Source organism: Rhea americana, unplaced genomic scaffold (genome assembly GCF_003343005.1).
Source record: "Rhea americana isolate MKP2758 unplaced genomic scaffold, rheAme1 scaffold_76, whole genome shotgun sequence".
In the NCBI taxonomy this organism is placed as follows: Eukaryota; Metazoa; Chordata; class Aves; order Rheiformes; family Rheidae; genus Rhea; species Rhea americana.
Genome location: NW_028186934.1, coordinates 2,527,210 through 2,545,129, shown reverse-complemented (window position 1 = coordinate 2,545,129; position 17,920 = coordinate 2,527,210). Strand labels below are relative to the sequence as shown.

Below are 17,920 nucleotides of genomic sequence, written 5' to 3'. Positions count from 1 at the left end.
AACTTATCAGGAGGAGTGTGCTCTGTATGAGTGTCCAGTTACTGAGAACAGAGAAAATGTTCTTCTGTCTCATACCACACAACTCCTGATATTGGTAATTTTAAAATGCAGTGTAGATGTACATTTTAATATGAGTAACCAGATACAGGTTGCATATACCCTTCAGCTTGGAAATTTCCTGCTCTTTTTCTTGCTGCAGTTGTAAGTATCGTTCCTTGTGATCACTGAATGTTCTGCTAAACTCTTCTCCTTGTTTTCGGTGATCTTCCTCAAGGTCAGCATGCTGTTTCTTTAGTTCTTCATGTTGGCTCTGTAAATACCAAAGTTGGACACTGGAAAAGCTTTCTGCATCTATGTATCTGGCTTATATTGTCTTTGGTGATTTGTTAAATAAGTCCAGATGAATAGGAAGCATTCATAGCAAGTAGTTTATTYTTCAAAGCATACATACTACAGATCCTCTCCAGCACAAAATGATCTCTGTGACGGGTAGTCTGCTGTTCTAAGGCTACCTCATCTCACCTGGCAGTTGCACTGGCCCACTGGAAACAGCTGAATGTGTCTGAGGAATTCCTTACACGCCAAGCTATGAAGAGCCTGGTAAATAAGTGTTTCATACAAGTAATTTATTTGATAGAAYTAAATAACCCACTGGAAAGCATGGCTAATAAGAACTGCCACAAATCTGCCTTCCTTTTGTGAAAGGAAGGTGCCATCTTCTGATATTCTGGAATAAACTACCCAAGCCAGTGAGACCACATTCCCTTGAAAGAAAAGAATACCAGTGCCCTCTGAAACTGGGTATCTCAGTTACCTACCTTCAACATCTGGTGTTGTACACTCAGTGCACTGTATCGGCTATTCGAGTCTTGCTGCAAAATGAAAGCACTAGTGTTATCAGAACAATACTGTCATGCCCCTAATCTCTGTACATGCAGCTATTTGGGAACCGAGGTTACAACGCTGCTCGGAATCAAATTAGTCTCCCCATGTGCTCCAAAACATATCAGCTACACCTGCTTTGTAGGTACAGTAGCAACAACTTGTTCTATGTTACATTACTCAACTCTCAAGCTTCACCCCATTTTTGACCCAAAGCAGCCGCAAAATACTTACTGTCTTTTTATAAAGAGTTCTCTACAGGTCTTAGGCTGTGTTGCGAGATACAATTTTACTTCTGGCACTTAATGTATATACACTACGTTTTTTGATGTTTTTTATATTTTCCAGTTTTAAAGATTTAGTTAGAAAAGTGTAGCTAAGTCCACAGGGGAAAAAGGACAATTTTTTTTTTTTAATCATTTCTCTTCCCCCACTGCCTCAGCAACTGGTAATTTGTTTCAGCTACCATAACATCAACAGAAATGTATTTTCCAAATTAATTTTTCCATTAAAAAAACCTTACTATTTCTTATTACAATGCAAAGCATTAGGATATATATCCTAGCAGAGCACTTAAACGTGCAGAGTGGAACTGGAATAAGAGCTCCTTCAATTAGCATTTTGTGAAATYGCTCCTTTTGAGGTTTTATAACCGCAAAGCATTTCTTTTTTCTTGCAACTCAAACAACATCCAGTATGATTAAAAACTGATACTAAGAATAACAACTTACCCTTCCTTTATTTAATGTTTCCTGTGCTTCAAGTTTATAAACAAGAAAATCTACAACATAAAAGGGAAAGCCAGGAAGGTTAGAATCTGTACTTAAATAGCACATGACAGAACTATTACACATGGAAGTTTCCTTAAGAGCTGAACACTAATGCAGTTATAACTTTTCCAAAAAGTTTTCAACAAGTAAGATGAATTTAACATAATATTCAAGACCTTTGACAAACTATTTTCATATATAAACAGGTTAAATAATTAGGAATATATTCTAAATCTTAGTGTGAAATATAGGGTAAAAAGGCTCAGAATCACATGGGATAATTAGATCTATTACATAATTTTTCTTGGTATAAGCCCAGCAATATCATTCCAAAGGAAAAGAACATTTATAAACTATTTTACTTTCTTATTAGGATAAAAGATATATATACTTTAAAAGAAGAAAAAAAGACTGCAAGTCAAGACTAAGTTTAAACAAGACTTAAAATTTCCCTTTTATTCCTTTATATTCTTTCTCAGGATTTGAAAATGATGATTCATTTTGCATAGCTATACCTGACTGTCACTAGATGGCACCAGAAAACTATTTGGAGTTGTAGGATAAAAACCTTTTTTCCGTGTTCTTAACCTTTGCTAAATTAGCTGTTTTAATTCAAAGGCTGAGTCATCAACTTTAGGAATAATGCAGACTTGACTCTGAAAATTGTAGTGAATTTAGGACTACATAGGAAATTGAAAAAAAAAAAAAAGGATTTTACTCTAGGAAAATTTCATAGGGGGCATATGTTATGAAAATACTGTATCATAACAAATGCAATGTGTGCCAACCTTCATCCCCTCACACACATCCAACACAAAGATTCAGGAACTTGGCTCTATTCAGAAGAGATACATAAGCACGTGTTTACCTATATACATGTGTAAAAATACCAAATCAGAGTCTAATTTCACATTTATGGAATACATGAAAAGATCCTGTTACTGGTACAAGTTTTAATTTTTTAACGTGACAGAACAGGATCTACACATGCCCATACTCCGTATACCTCTCTGGATGCACGTACAGCTACATACACATTCTCCACATGCATCATGTTGTAGCGATCTGTAAACAGTACTAAAGTATGTATGCCACAGATTTGCCAAGGTTGTCCTGTTAACATGTTACACACTGCTAACTTATTCAAAATTGAGCAAAATATCTCTAAAATTGTGTTTTAAATATTCAACGTAGATGTTAAAATGAAAAGCATGTTTTACCTTCTTTTGCTTTCTTATGTTCAAGCCTTTCCTTTTGTAATGATTTTTCTAATCTTGACCTGTGCTCATATACAACTGAAAAGAGAAAATTTTGTACACAATTCATTTAAAAAAATAATATATATAGTAACATCCCCCATCCCCAGCAAACCTGAAGAGCACTGGCACAGAATGYACCAGGACAACACCAGGGGAATAAGATCATACGGTTTAGGCCTGTTTGCAACATTTGGGACTGATGCTGGCCTTCCCTCCCACACACCTCCCGCACTACATCGATCCTGAATTTGGGGTTGTTTCCATTTCATAAGCATAGACTGCAATAAGCTTGCAATTCATTTGCTTRTGGAGGTAGTCATTTATAATGAACCTACATGAAACCTAACAAATCATCTTTCCGTCTTAGGTACACATGTACACATTTTCTCATGCTTTCATTCTCTTCTRCCTTATTTTAAAGGGTCAAGGAAATCAGAACAGTCTCGCTCAGAACACTCCAGGGGCGAATTCTTGCCAGGTACCATTTCTGGCAAGGAGGGAAGAGAGGCACGAGAGCAGGACATATTAGAAAGGTGGGATAGTACAGTAGACAGGCTGTTTAATCTAAGAAATGGAAAACCTAAGATCAGTTCCCAAATTCTTCTGGAAACTTGGACAACTCTGTTTCCTGAGGCCTTGTTTCTCTTCTGTACAGCCAGAACCACGGTATCCTTTTACAAAACAGTGCTGTAGAAGATCAACATGCTGCTGAATGGAAAGCTCAGGTATTATGTCCTCAATTTCTTAGCAAGGACGTTTTGACAGCAAAATGTACACACATGCCAAAGCAGCCTGAGCTTGCATAAGCTGTCTGCATAACAATCTGATGAGGATTCCTTTTTTTTGTTTTTGTTTTTTCTTCCCCATTAAGGTGGTAAGGCAGAAAAAAACACTCCTCCACACTCACTTAGAAGACTAGGTCAGCTCCAGCATTTGCACTGTGCAAAGCGGGATGTCACACGACGTTTCTCAGTAGCTCCACAGTATCAGAGGYGCTACTGGTCAGGAAATCATTTTGGTTTGAATGTAACACACATTCACTGGTTTTAAAATCCACTCATAAGTTTTCTTTAATTGGGTCAAAACTCTCACATAGTACTCTAAAGCTGAGTTAGTGAGAGGTGGTCTGAGCACAGCACTTCAGGCGAAAGCAACAGGATTTTCAGGCCCAACATTCATAGCGCATCCCACAAAATCTTCAACAGACCAAGTAACAGTAGCCAGGCAGTGCATCACTCTCTCCTCCAGCAGTTATTTACTAAGAAAAAAAACACTATGCTTTTTTTCCAAAGCTATTCTGAGGTCTTTGCCAAAAATCTACAAGCACTTTGAGCTAATGCAGCTACCGAAGGAAGCGCCTGTGCTGCTTGTTCTTGTGCTATCTTCCCGCCTTCACAGTCATGGCAAGGGCTGGAGCGACAGCAGCACCTGGCCAGAGGACAGAGCGCGTCGCAGCTGCGTTTAGCGGCCGCTCTAGTGCACGCGGCTTTTCCGGCAGTGCCAGCAGCTTCTACCGGTGACCTGGAATGGTCTGCGGCATGACAAGAGATGTGCCAGCCAAGACCTGATCAGAGCAGACAGGAACCACCTTCTCCACCAAAAACCCCTCGAACCAGACTTTCCGATTTGGCAAGTCTCACGAACGTTACGATGCAGCTGTGTCACAGGACCCATATGCTAGGATACTGCCTACACCTCGTAGTAAACTKTGCTCTACAGACATCACCCCATTTTTCAGACTTGAAGTCAGGAAAAGGGCTGGTACGATAGTATCAGACAGCTTTTTGAATAGCTTGTGGACTAGTTTTTAAACATTCCTACCTACTGAGGCCRCTTATATGTACTTACAATAACTGTTAATTTTTTTGGACTAAGAGTGCTTGGCATCAAAAYTACTCTCCCTTCAAAAATAACTATTGAAAGTTAAAATCGAGGTAGTTGTAAGCACCTGCATGTAACCCAGTGCCATGCAAAGTCAGATGAAAAAAACAGGCTCACTGAAAATCCTACGTTGTTGTATATCATGACACAACTTAAGGATTCCCTCAATTTTTGTATCAGAACAGGGGAAAAAACAAAACAAAAAAGCCCCCACTGCAGTAAACTCAAATTTCAGGTTAAAACAAGAAAGAAAAAACTTTAAAAAACCCAAAACCTACCCAACTCTCAACACTCCCAAAGTAGCCCTTTTTTTCTAAGTTTTTGCCATATGACACAGTCTGCATTTTGAATGCCTAGTTTCACTTAACGTCTCTCAAARGAGATGGTGAACATCGCTCCTTTATCCTTTTCTTATCATTCAGACTGAAGGATCATTATCTGAACTACTGTATCAAATTTGCAAAGGAAAGATACTAATTAAAATTCCCAAGAATAAATAATTAAGTTTGTGTAAGCTCAGTTGAACATAAACACCTTTCACTGTCCAAATTTCAACTTGCCAGCACTCTTTAAGGAGTAGTTACACAAGTTAATGGAACATGTGAGTCTTCCATTAAAAACAGTAAACCTTCTTCTGAAAAGAAGAATGTTGACGAGCRTAAGCCTTTAATAGGAAACATCAAATAATGATTTGTATCTTGGCAGCYACAGAAAACTTCCTCTAGCACTTTAGAAGTTAAGAATAATTCCACTAAGATGTATTCTGCAGGTTCTTTAGCTATTTAATTTTCTAAAAGTATTTATATTTTCACTTAGAAGCTGGTTTGCTGATCAGTYCTTGTCACCTCTCTCTACTTTGTTATTTATTATCTAAAGTCAAGGGCAACAGTCAGGATGAACTAATCTATCCACAGCCTCTGCAACAGAACATGCATATAATGAATATGCACAAGGTCACCAGCAAACAAGTTTGCAGAGAAGAGAAGGAAGGGCAGCACTGCAGTCATGGTTTCATCTTGGCACCAAAGATCTTGAATACTGCACTACGTTGCAAAAGGAACGGAGGTTGTAGCATAGCAACTCTGGAGAGAAATGAAAATCCATATTGGTTTTCCCCTCCCATGCGATCAGGAGTGGAAATAGGCTTTTTGGCAATCAGACTAGACCACACACACATCCTGAGGTAACAGCTTTCATTTCATTACTTGCAATTTTCTGCTACTGCACCTTCCGCAGCCGCTCCTCCCGCTCTAATGAGCCGGGAAGGGGGGAACCCACACAACTACACAACAAAACCACAGCGATAAGGGCAGGAAGAAAGGAGGAAAAAACAAGCAAAAAAAATGCTCCGGGTTTTAGGGACCACAGCGCTCTACACCTTTAACAGGTGATTTCAACTCCAGCTGAACTTTGGCTTTCCTAACTCCATCCCACACTTTGGAGCAATTTCTCTGAATTCTCTGATTTTCACCTGTCAGGGTTTCCTACACAAATGTCACCAGAAACTCTGCCAGTAAATGCCAGGAACTCTGTTATTATGACAGATGATTCCTCCTTCTCCACTACCAGCCTGGATACATGATGTCTGAGTGAGGATTGTAGAAAATACAAGAAAAACACTTCCTATTATAGACTTCCCAGGAGGAAAATACATATTTTGCATAGGGTAATTTCTCCTGATCCAAATTCTGTACTCATTTTTGCATAACAACTGTTTTTGCTTATAGGCTAAATTGGACAGAACTGTGCAAAATAAATAGAAACCCCTCATCTAATGGCTGCAATGTACTATACCTAAGCTGAAATAACTGCAGATGCCAAATCAATAAAGTTACCTATATCATGGTACCTCTATGAATGAGCAAAAGAACACAAATGCATAGAGAAGCAGTATAATCTCAAAGAACAAAGTCCAAAACCAGTACCAGTTAGGTMAAGGCTAGTCAAGATACCTCTTGACTTCAAATGAGGAAATAGTTAACAGTTCTTGAATTAATTCCAAATTGAAGTCTTTGATTTAAGAAAAGAAAGTGGAGGAGAAGATAGAAACTGGGTGTGAGGGCAGAACCCTTCCCACCACCCCTCAGTAAGCTCCCAGAAGATTACACCGCTACAGCCGTTGCTGCACATCAATTACAGCACAGGAGTCAAGCGATCTAGTGAAAGAAAACTTACTTACATTCATGGCTTATCTCAGCTTTGCACCTCTAACCACTTAAATCATTATTGTATACTTGAAGGAAAGTATTTTGGTTTACATCAGGAATTCTGCAACTATGTTACATTGCTATCTTGGTCTGTCAGAAGCATGATTCAAGATTCAATGTAAAACACACCAAAACTCACTGTCTCATACAATGAAAAATTAAGATTACACTGGGATTTACATATACATAATACAAGAATWTTTCTTGTTTTCAAGGTTACTGTTTCCTCACGCAATTCTGCAATCTTTCTCTGAGCTTATAGTAGTATGTTCTTTGGTTTAAAACCAGTAGATTTCAGTCGTCTTGGCAATATTCAGTGTTATTTTCTCTCAGATCGTTGAAGCAAAGTTGAAGTAAAGCAGCAGTGTGTGGTAAGCCACCACTGACACTTTTGTACTAACCCTATGAAGAGTTGTAGAACATATAACATGCATTATAAAAACATGGTTAAATCTCCAATTCTTTTCACTGCAAACAACCATTTGAAATATGAACCAACAAAAGAAACAAAAACCTTTTCTGTTAAGACAGAGTTCCTACAAGGCTAGCAAGTGCCCCTTCAATACACATGCAAGATAGATTTTCTAGTCCAATAATAATAAAGAATTTGATCAGAGAACAGATTTTTACTCAAGAGATTTTTATTAAAGTTTTGTGCTGAGAGGATATGTTATTAATATTGCAAGACCTGCTCCCCAAGCTTCAAGCTCAATAAGTCAGTGAATATGGCTTTAAACAGCAAGAACCAGCATTTCACCAGTGATTATCTTTTCAGAAACATCTACTTGCTCAGATTGTTCCTGGAAAAGTATCAGGATTCCCCACCACAGTACAACCCATTCTGATCACCATATACACCTGTTGAGAGCTTCTCAATTTCACTGAAATACCATTTAGTAAGCACTTAAGCTACAGAAGTATGTCCTCTAATAAAGACTAGGAAAAACGTATTTTRTTGAGCTTAGGGCAAGAAACAGCGTTATAGAAACCTTATAGTAACTATTGAACAAACATTGATGCCTCTTCATATTTTGTGCATTTTAAAATGTTTCTGTAGAAATAGAAGCTACGGTATCTGAAATTGTGTGAGAGAAACAAGTATTTTTACTGCTTAATTATGGAACAATTTTGCATACAGACAGGGTGAACTAGTCTTTTGTTCACCAAAACAGAAAAACACTGCATTCAGTACTRCAGTTACGTCTACTTTAAAAACAAACGCCTACGCTTTTCAATTTACTTATGTGAAAAACAATCTGGTAATATTTGTCAAATTACAACCAGTTACTACAAGAGAAGAGCAYAGAGTTCTGCCTAGAAAACTAAATTCTGTATTGACAGTCATACTTAAAAATAACYATTGCTTTAATTCCCTGGTCATTTATGTTGGTCATAGTGTTARTGACTTTAAGAGAAGTTTGTATTTACCGTTCAAATCCTCATGATCAGTGGTCTTGTAGTGTCTGTCATAGGCTTACTACTGATTTCAAATGCACAAGGAAAGTGAAATATGGAACACTCCTTGCTTTTAAGGGATCCTGCATCAAAAGTAACATATTGATTAAAATATTACCTCTAGTTTACAGTCAATACTCCTACAAGAAATCAGAAACAGAGACTCAGGCTTGAAAAAACTTAGGATGATCTGGGGCTGACTAGCTTGAGTACAGCCAGCTAGTTGTGTGCCAGAGCAGCATCACGCCRGGAGCACGCTGCAAGGCAGCTCTGCATGGGCAGACATCTCCCGTTTTGTCCCAGACTAGCTCCGCAAACAGCTCTGATGAACGCCTGTGCTTGCATCAAGGTTTGTCTGCACACCAGATAAAATTTACCCAAAGATAGAGAATTGACTGTATAGTTTTTATATAACTTTTCCAGTCTTGGAACACTGGAATATTTTCAAGCTAAGCTAGAATATATCTTAAAAAATTTTATTTTATGTGTGTGTGTGTGTGTGTGTGTGTGTGTGTGTGTGTGTGTGTGTGTATTTGCTATATATATATTTGAGAGTTACCTGCATGCTGCTGGTCAAAGTAACACCAAGTGCTGAGAGTCCATTAAAGCTCACAGCTGACTTGTTAACTAAAGCTGCAAAACTCCTGCATTCAGTTCTACAAAATCCAGTTTTAGTCCCTGGCACGTTGGCCAGTAATAGAATTAACACAGATACATTCTATGTACGTGAGAGGGAATTTGTTCCCTGTGRGAGTGACGGAGCACTGGAACAGGTTGCCCAGCAAGGTGGAGTCTCCTTCTCTGGAGATCTTCAAGGCCCGCCTGGATGCAACCCTGTCTAACATGYTCTAGRTGACCCTGCTTGAGCAGGGAGGTTGGACTAGAYGATCTCCAGAGGTCCCYTCCAACCTCAGCCACTCTGTAATTCTGTGAAACTTGTCCTAAATCAGGGAGTTTTCCACCTTCGGGCTTTGCAGAGCTTAATAACAGATTGCAAAAGGTATCAGAACTAATCATGAGAAAACTTCAAAAAGCTTTGGAACAAAGCGTATAGTTCAGATAAGCATATAAAAAAATTCATATACTTATCAAACCTTCAGCTTTGCAAAGAGAGGAAAATCCAAAGCACAACACGCAAAAAAGTGTTGCAGATCTTAAAAAGTTTTGCTTGACTGCAATTCTGAAAGTGGGAGAATGCTGGCGAATCAGGACCACTGATGGGGTCCACCACAGAAACACAGACTTAGAAACAGTTTTGCCCCTATTCAAGTATCAAGAGGACATAAGAATTGATTTCTGAGCTGGAGAAAACTTCTAGATTTAATACAATCTTTTTACTGACCACAAAGAAAGGGAGGTAAGATGATATAACATCTCTAGGAGACAGTAGTTTTTTTTTTTTTTTTAAAAACACTAAAACATTCCAAAGGTGAGGTGAAAGAAGAAAGTTTTTATTGCATTGAGGCAGTAAACTCTAAAAGCTGTTGCTAAAAATAAGAGCTTGAAAAGGGATATTTAATAATAATAAATATTTAATCCATAACCATTAGGCTTCATACATGACTTTCTTAAGAAAGAGACCACATTTTTCAGAAAAGATTTCTTTCAACCTTTGCTGCCACCCACAGTGGGTGGGACATACTAGATTAGATTAGCATTTCACCTTGCATATGGCAATTTCTGTATGCCCATCTATGGTAAAGGTTTTATTTCAGTGATGATAAATCCAAATAGTTCAGACAAAATGTGTTTAGTAACTTCAGACTTAAATTCTTAACTTCTTYTGCTTTTATGATTGTATTTATAACGATGGGACATTTTTTCTGCCAAACATACAATTGTTCAGCTCTTCCACTGGAGAGTTGCCTARATGTTACTTATATTATCCTTTACACTACACAAGGTGTTTGGCAGATTTACTTCCAAAAAGTTTTTTCTTCTTTATTCTGTTATTTTTGTCTAGACACACTAGATCATTTTATAGAAAAGMTATAAACATATGGGAGAGATCCTTCTCACATCATCTCTGAATGTCTGGGTCTGCCTATCTCTCACAGCTCTAAGAAGCAAGGCCTTGTTCTGTCAAAAATTGTTTTAGGCTTTTTTGATTTTATGCAAAAGACCAGTAATTCCATCTATAAGATGTGAATCTTAAAAGTTTTGGGGACTAGCATAGAATCAAAATTTATGAAATACAGTGTATGTATATGTTTTAATGTTCTCTCCCAACTGAATCACACATTTGTACTTTTATCATAATGAAATAACCATAATTATTGTATCAATTTTTGCAGTATCACCTTACAAAACTGCTAAGTCACTTCCTTAAATTAGGTCATGACAATTCTAACACAAGGGACTGAGTTAGCTTTAGCAGTATGCATCAAAAATGAAGCACAGAAATCAATAGCTTGAGTCAGCAGCTCATAACCTTTCTTGTAACAAAAGATCACTGTCCAACCTTAAAACGTGCATCAAAGTAAGACAGTAACTGAAATACTGTGAGAATTTYATTGTTCAGTGTAGTGGCATGGATAGGAATAACCTGCTTATAACGCCTTCACAACCCCAGGCAGGCCACAGTTCTCTCAACATCTGTTAACCTCAATTCCCGTTTAGGACTGCCAAACTTGGGGACCTGAGTCACCTTGGGAAAATATGATACTGGGCTAGTTTTAGATGCCTTAGGAAAAAAAAAAAAAAGTGGAGGAAGACGTAGAACAATAGTGATTTCTTAAATACTTAGCAGAAAAATGTGAGGAAGTTTGGTTTATGCTGGATTTCCAGAAACAGAACAGAACTGTATCCAGCTCTTAAGACCCTCATTTAGAAACAAGGGCATCCAAATAGGCTGAATTCCTAAGTGCTCACCTCGGATTCCAACATGACTAGAAATTCACCCATCTGAATCCTAAAAACAAACATAATTAAGGAAGAACATCTTGTTGGGCAATTAATGGTTCTGTACACTCCTCTTTCAGTAGTCTGAATTATTTAGCTTTCATTACCATTAACCCTCAAAATAGCCCTGACTTTTAGCAGGACAGATTTAATTACTTCTTCTAAGCAGGGTTCCTATTCCAAAAGTGAGCAATGTGAACTATATTAACCACATATTGCTGGCAGTATCCTCACCACTGAATAAGGGATGCTTTAAGGCATACTCAAAACTGACACTGGGTGGAGAGCTTATGCATAACACTCCCCCATGCAGATATACAGGCTGACCAGCCTGTATCCTGCCCAGCAAGGACAAGCAGCCCAATGAGATAATGCATTTTGAACATTATATTTAAGACATAAGAACTGAATCAGTTTTACTCACAGAGGAAATAATTCCATTCTGTCATTTAGGCTTTCCTTGTGATGGTAAAGCAACAATCTCTCCGAGTACCCAACTCTCAGACGTTAGCTGTAGAAGTTTTGTAAGCACAATTGCAAAGTCACAACTGCCCTCAAACCCTGCCCACATTGCATGCTTCGCAGGACCAGCTATCCCTTAAACCATGTTGCTGACTACAGGATTTCTGGCTCAGCTGCAGTTGTCAGATCATGGTAGTGGCCATTTCATTCTCTGCTTCTCCTTCAACAAAGCTAGTGATATTTTAAGTGATGCAGAAGCTTCTGTCAAGCTGTCATCTACTAGGAGTAAATGACAGAAGATCAGACTGCTCATTGATCAGACAGAGCGGATTTCAAAGTACTTGCGTGGATGTCAAAGACAGCAGAATGCAAACTTTCCAAAGGACMCACCTACCTTGCCTACCTCCTCTTTTCCGCCTCATGCCACCAACTCATTCTAGGTTCGGGGCAACTAATTGTCTTATAAACTTTAAGTGAATATACAGGATAGTAGATTACACACTTACTCGCTATTAGAATTAGGGTGCCAAGCAGAAATTTTTCTTCTGGAACACAGAAGAAATTCAAAGCTGYTATGAAACTCACATGTTTGATTTTTGTCTATAGTTATTTTAAAGGTTCCTATCTTCCCTATCTAACTGAATGAGGTTTAATTMCTTGTAACCCAAGCCTGGATGTTTGTGGCTGAGACAGTAAGAGTTTCAAGYAGGGTTTCAAAACAGGTACTTGCTAGGTTGCAGCTTTAGGGGTTTTTTTTGTTTGTTTAAGTCTTATGGAAACAAGGATTAAAAAGTCATATTAAGATCCAGAGGTTAATTCAACATGGTGCAGTCATAGCTGCACTCCTGGTCTCCATATACCACATGCTAGTAATGCACGGGGAACTAACCTCTACTCTAACAGTGCTAYCTGGGATCTTTCAGATCTCAGATAGCAACAAAACCTGATCAGAAGGAGGGCTGTTCTTCTATGTGCATTAAAGCTTACTCTACAAACACCTTTCCCCTCTCCCCCCTCCAAACACATTGAATTATTCTCTAAAATTGGAGGGCATCRTTCTGTAGTGTTGCACGTAACCTGAAGTTAATTGGAATCAGAGGAATTCAGGCTGCCGTTACTACGGACAACTAAACCATGTAGGGCGGCACAGGTGTAGCTCTATTTGTACAATGCAYGTGAATAATAAGCTGTCACAAGTGCTGTTAGTTCTTCCTTCTACCAACTTAAGGTAGAAGTTTAAACAGAGTCCCATAAAAAAAAGAGTGAGACAGTTAAGTACATCCACACCTTTTTATACTTTACTAAAATCAGTTTTGATAGGCTACATAATTAGCAGACAGACAGGCATAATAAATATTGTCTACTAACATTACACAGTACTTGTGACTACTACTGTGATGCATTATATAAGTCTCTGTACATATAGCTGCCATAGATATGATCAACTTTAGCAGGCCACCTCCAAGGAAGGTTCTCAATTTGGGACAAATGGGGACAATAACTCCCCCAACAGCCATAGAAAAACTCTGTATTTGCCTTTCAGCTGACGCTTTCTAACACTGGGTCAGGCAGCTTTGGGGGAACCCACAAGTTATCTGTAATAAGGTAAACTTTGAAATCCCAAGTTCAGAGCCCCTGTTGGGTTATCTCCCAAGATTATAGCTCAGTCTCAGACTTCAGAAAGATCACCTGAAGTCCTTAGATAATTAAGGCTCTAATAGAAGGAGCAGGAAAATTAAGATACTACAAGGCACTAAATGTAGGCTGTTATTAGGATTAGGGATTAAAGCAGATTTACAGTACACAAGGAGTTAGATAATACCTACAGGCTAAGAAGACAGAAATTGTAAGAGCATTTGTAGATACATTTAGACTTSAAGCAGTCAAAGATAGGATCAGCTTTGTCTACGGCTGTCAATGTATATCTGTTCTAGTAACTCAATTCTGTCCCTATATAGTGTAAGACTTAGTTTGATGCATCTTTGTAAGAGAGAAACAGTGTCAAGTTTTGTTTTATCATTTTAAGACAGATGCAGTAAGATTTTTTTTGAAGTTTTGAACATACAATACTCAGAGAATGAGATAAAAAAAATAATAATCAGCCTGCTGGGAAGATCAGCTTCTCTACAAAAGACTTTATAGATAACAATGACTTTGGATTTTCTTAGCAGCCATGAAGTTTTTGCGCCATCTCTCAATTTTGCCTCCAGTACTCCCACTTGGAGTTACAAAAGCCCTACTTTCTCCACATCCAAAAGAACTTCTGACACTCTCGTGTGACAGCTTGACAACCTAACTTTCAAATACAAAGTCTTCTACAATATGAACTGTCTAAAGAGGGGAAACTTAAGATCCCAGCCTCTCAAAAACATTTGTTCTTATCCTATTTCTCAAGTCTGCTATTCTTCTAATTGCACTCTCATCTTATTTCAGAAAGCATGTAATTCCCAGCTGAGTACCTAAAGTTTTGAACACCAGATAAAGCAGAAGTCCCTACAGCAATAGTTGTATGTACCACTCTTCAGATTGGATGAACAGGCTAGATGATATTCAGACCCCTTTCTGCAGGCACTTTAGTGCTCTGTGCATTCTTCCTTGGTAGATTTAATGCCAGTTTTCCAGGGCTGAATATTCTGTATACCTGGATCTACACATTGTATCTGTGTAAAGCAAGACCACAAAAGAGAAAAAAACATCCAAGATGACTGACTTTTCAACTAAAGACAAAGTACTGCTCACTCAGGCATGAAGAATTGGCCAGCACCAAAAAGAAGGTTCTTACCACCTGGYATAGATGGAAAAATCTGAAAAACTATGTAGAAATAGAAAAATAGTAGAGAGGATGCCAGGAAGTGGAGGGTTCATTCTGAACTACACCAGAGAATCCTTCCCAAAATTTGGCAGACTAAAAGTCTAAAACTCTGTCACCAAACTTGTCACGCACATTCCTTAATCATTTTACCAACTGCCTCAAGTTTCCCTGGAAGCCCTAGAGGTATTCCTCTGTGTATACTCAGGACAGCAGCTGTCCTTATAGGCCTGAATCATCACAACTAAACTCAACCAAAACCAGACAATATTTCAGTCATCCAAGCGCTTCAGTCCAGTTGGCCTTCTAGGAAAAAAACGAGCTCAACATAACATACCCTCAGGATCCTCAAAAAGAGAAATTTTAGAAGTTGCCTCTTTTTATATACAAGCCCACTGATAAAGTGTTTGTTCAGAAAGTAGAAAATCCAAGTTCTGTTYGCTACCCTGCTTGTAATGACATTTAAGGCCCCTTTTCAACCATCTAAGAGAGCCATAAGCACTAAGGAATCAACTATTGTGGACACAGGCACTCTCTTTTCCTCCTGGCAATGATTTGTCACTGAATCTGCCACTTCAACAGCTCCCATTTAARAGATTTCAGAGTGCTCTCAGTGTAATTCAGCTCCCAAAACTGTCTCTACAGCAGTATCCATATCTGAAGACTGAACCTGGTTATGTTGCATGGAGAAGATAAATCACRCTGCTTAGTAGCGATATGTTTTGTTGTTCTTACAGAAAGACTAAACTCACAGAATAATCTTTCATGTTGTTAAGGACAAAGAAATGTAGCCTAGATATTTGTAGAGATTTTTTCTTTGGCAACAGGAACATTGTAGATTTAAAATCCAGGCCATTTAAAAGTTCAAAGTGCAGTCAGACATTCCCCCTGCAAACATATGATTTTTCTATCAATGTTTAACATAGTTTTAAAATAGTTAAAGAAAATTCCTTTCAGTTGTTTCATGTGAAAGTTACACAAACACAATAACTCATCACAAACAAACCAAAGTTACTTCTGAACCTTCCCTATATCTTCAGGTGAATTGRGCACAGACACCAGTTCTGAACTCTTACCTAGAGTTATTCTATTCTATTAGTAAATAGTAAATTCCTCCTACATTAGTAGGCTCCTTCTGCAAAGACAGAAGTGATGACACACAGCAGTTCATCCTGGAAAAAGCTGTATTAAAGMTACAGAAAAAGATAAGAAAGAAGAGTTTATTCTCTAGCTCACTAGGCCCAGAACCTCAGAAGTATTTAGGCATATAACTTCCATTTATTTTAGTGAGAGACTAAGCTTGCTGTTGCACCTCCAGGATCTCAACCTTATCTTCTCTCAGTTCTATTAGCTGCTGCCATAACACAGGAAAATTTTAAAGATTCACTTTTATTGCTAAACCACATTTTCCCTTGTGAGCTGTGACTTACTTKCTAWTTTTTTTTWWAAAAACAAACTTTATAGCTATCATTTCAGGYATATATCAGATCGCCTATTTAATACACTTGAAATGTTGGCATGGGTCCCAGAACTGTAACTGTTTTAAGTTATTCCACGGATAATCAAAGGTATTGACATTTTTAGATTCTGGTTCATATTTTAAGTTCCTCATTGATACATTAAAAAGAGTAAGAGCGAAATATATAATATATATATACACACACAGCATTGTCCCCACACTTATCAACCACTAGTTGCCTGCTAGTTCCATGAATTTATTTGGATAGATGACAACTACTCAAAATAACATTTGGGAAGTGGAAACTTTAATGTCACGATCCAGGCCCAGTGATCCAATTGATAGTTTCTCTCTTCACTGTTAGGATAATATTCATCCCTTTTGGTGTAGGGAGAGAAACATAAAAAGCTAACTTGTTGAATTCTACCTTGAGAACAAGATGTTYCTGTTTCTCTGTTTCCTCTTCAAAAACCATTGGCAACTATACAGACTAGCAAAAGTAGCCCTTTAGCCATCTGCCACATACTCATCTTTCAGCCAAATATGTATACCTTCTTGGTGAAGAAAATTAAAGTTTTAATCCATTTTTTTCATAGCAGTATAGTTTTATTACCTGAAATTGAAATACTAYGTAATGGTGGCCTCAGACCTTAGCTAATCATATTCATTAGCAAATCACTATGAGAATCCAAAAGCCTAAGTCCAATTCTGCTATCTCTGCATAAAAACTGGATACTTTTAAGCATGTGTTTACACAGGCTTCCACAGTAAAGAGTATGACTGAAGATCACTCTTAACTTAAAATACTGTTACAGTGGCTAGAAGTTATTCTTATCCTTGTTTTGTCCAGTTTTAAGAAACAGAATCCTAAGAGTTTTGAAAGTTGCCTCTGGTCTTTATAYGTGACCTGGTATCTTGCACTTGACAAGTAGAGAGGTGCAGAGGCCTGCGCTTCCTGCAGCACTGATRCTTTGGGTATCTATTTCCCGCTTTACACCTGATTTCCAGACATGCAGATGTCCAAAAATCAGCATCTTTCCACCTTCAAATACAGAACACCCACATTTGGGCCATCCTTAAACTAAGATGGATGCATTTATGTGGCAGCTTTGAACCAGAAAGTTCCAAGTGATTCTAAAAGCAACAGAATCGCCTTTTTCAACTAAATTACGTGAATTACTTTCAAATTACCCTTTAAAGAAAGGTTTTACTAGAAAATTCCCCTCCCTGATAGAGCTATTTAAGTGTTATGCTGGCCTCCAGGAACTGCAGCCGTACAGTTTTGCAACTGGGTATCATCTCAGCACAAGCAAGAGCGCGCCGGAGCCCGCGGACAAGGAAGCGCCCCGGYGTCGCCCGCCCTCTCCACTCGCGATCGCGAAGCGACACGCAGGCCTTCGGGATCGCACGACACCCGGAGGATCAGGTGTAAGGGGCCGAGGGGGAGACGAGGGCTCCCCAGAGCTCGCGGCGAAGGCTCCCAGCGGCTTCGACGGGGCCGGGACGGCACCTCGGGGCCTCGCAGGGCRAGGCGTGCGAGGGGCCGGGTGGCGGGCACCCGGCCTTCGCGGGCAGAGGAAGAGGATGGTGGCAGGGAAGGTTGAGGGAGGGCGGCGGAGGGCCCCGCCGGGTGGTACCTTGTAACTGAGCCGACAGGGACTCCTGGTGCTGCTGGTACTTGAGGGCCATGGCCTCGGCCTTCCTCAGCTGGCTCTGCAGCTCGTAGTAGAGCATCGCCCCGTAGATGAAGCCGAAGACCACGGTCAGGAGCAGAAGGGTCTGGAAAATCCGCTTCTGTTTCCGCGAGCACATCCCGTTGCCCATAGTCCCCGGCG

At 39.0% G+C, this 17,920-nt stretch overlaps 1 protein-coding gene across 2 annotated transcripts in view; it reads right to left on the bottom strand.

Annotated features, from left to right (window-relative positions):
• The window catches only part of GOLIM4 (golgi integral membrane protein 4), a 32,367-nt gene extending 14,453 nt beyond the window's left edge, over positions 1-17,914 (bottom strand). For both annotated transcript variants that reach the window (XM_085322266.1, XM_085322267.1), the window contains exons 1-5: positions 17,723-17,914; positions 2,873-2,947; positions 1,614-1,663; positions 819-872; positions 160-310 (exon numbers count right to left, since the gene is read on the bottom strand). In XM_085322266.1, the coding sequence (XP_085178392.1) occupies positions 160-310; positions 819-872; positions 1,614-1,663; positions 2,873-2,947; positions 17,723-17,909 (517 nt within the window). In that variant the 5' untranslated portion in view covers positions 17,910-17,914. The remainder of the gene's footprint in view (positions 1-159; positions 311-818; positions 873-1,613; positions 1,664-2,872; positions 2,948-17,722) is intronic.
• Positions 17,915-17,920: the final 6 nt, after the last annotated feature.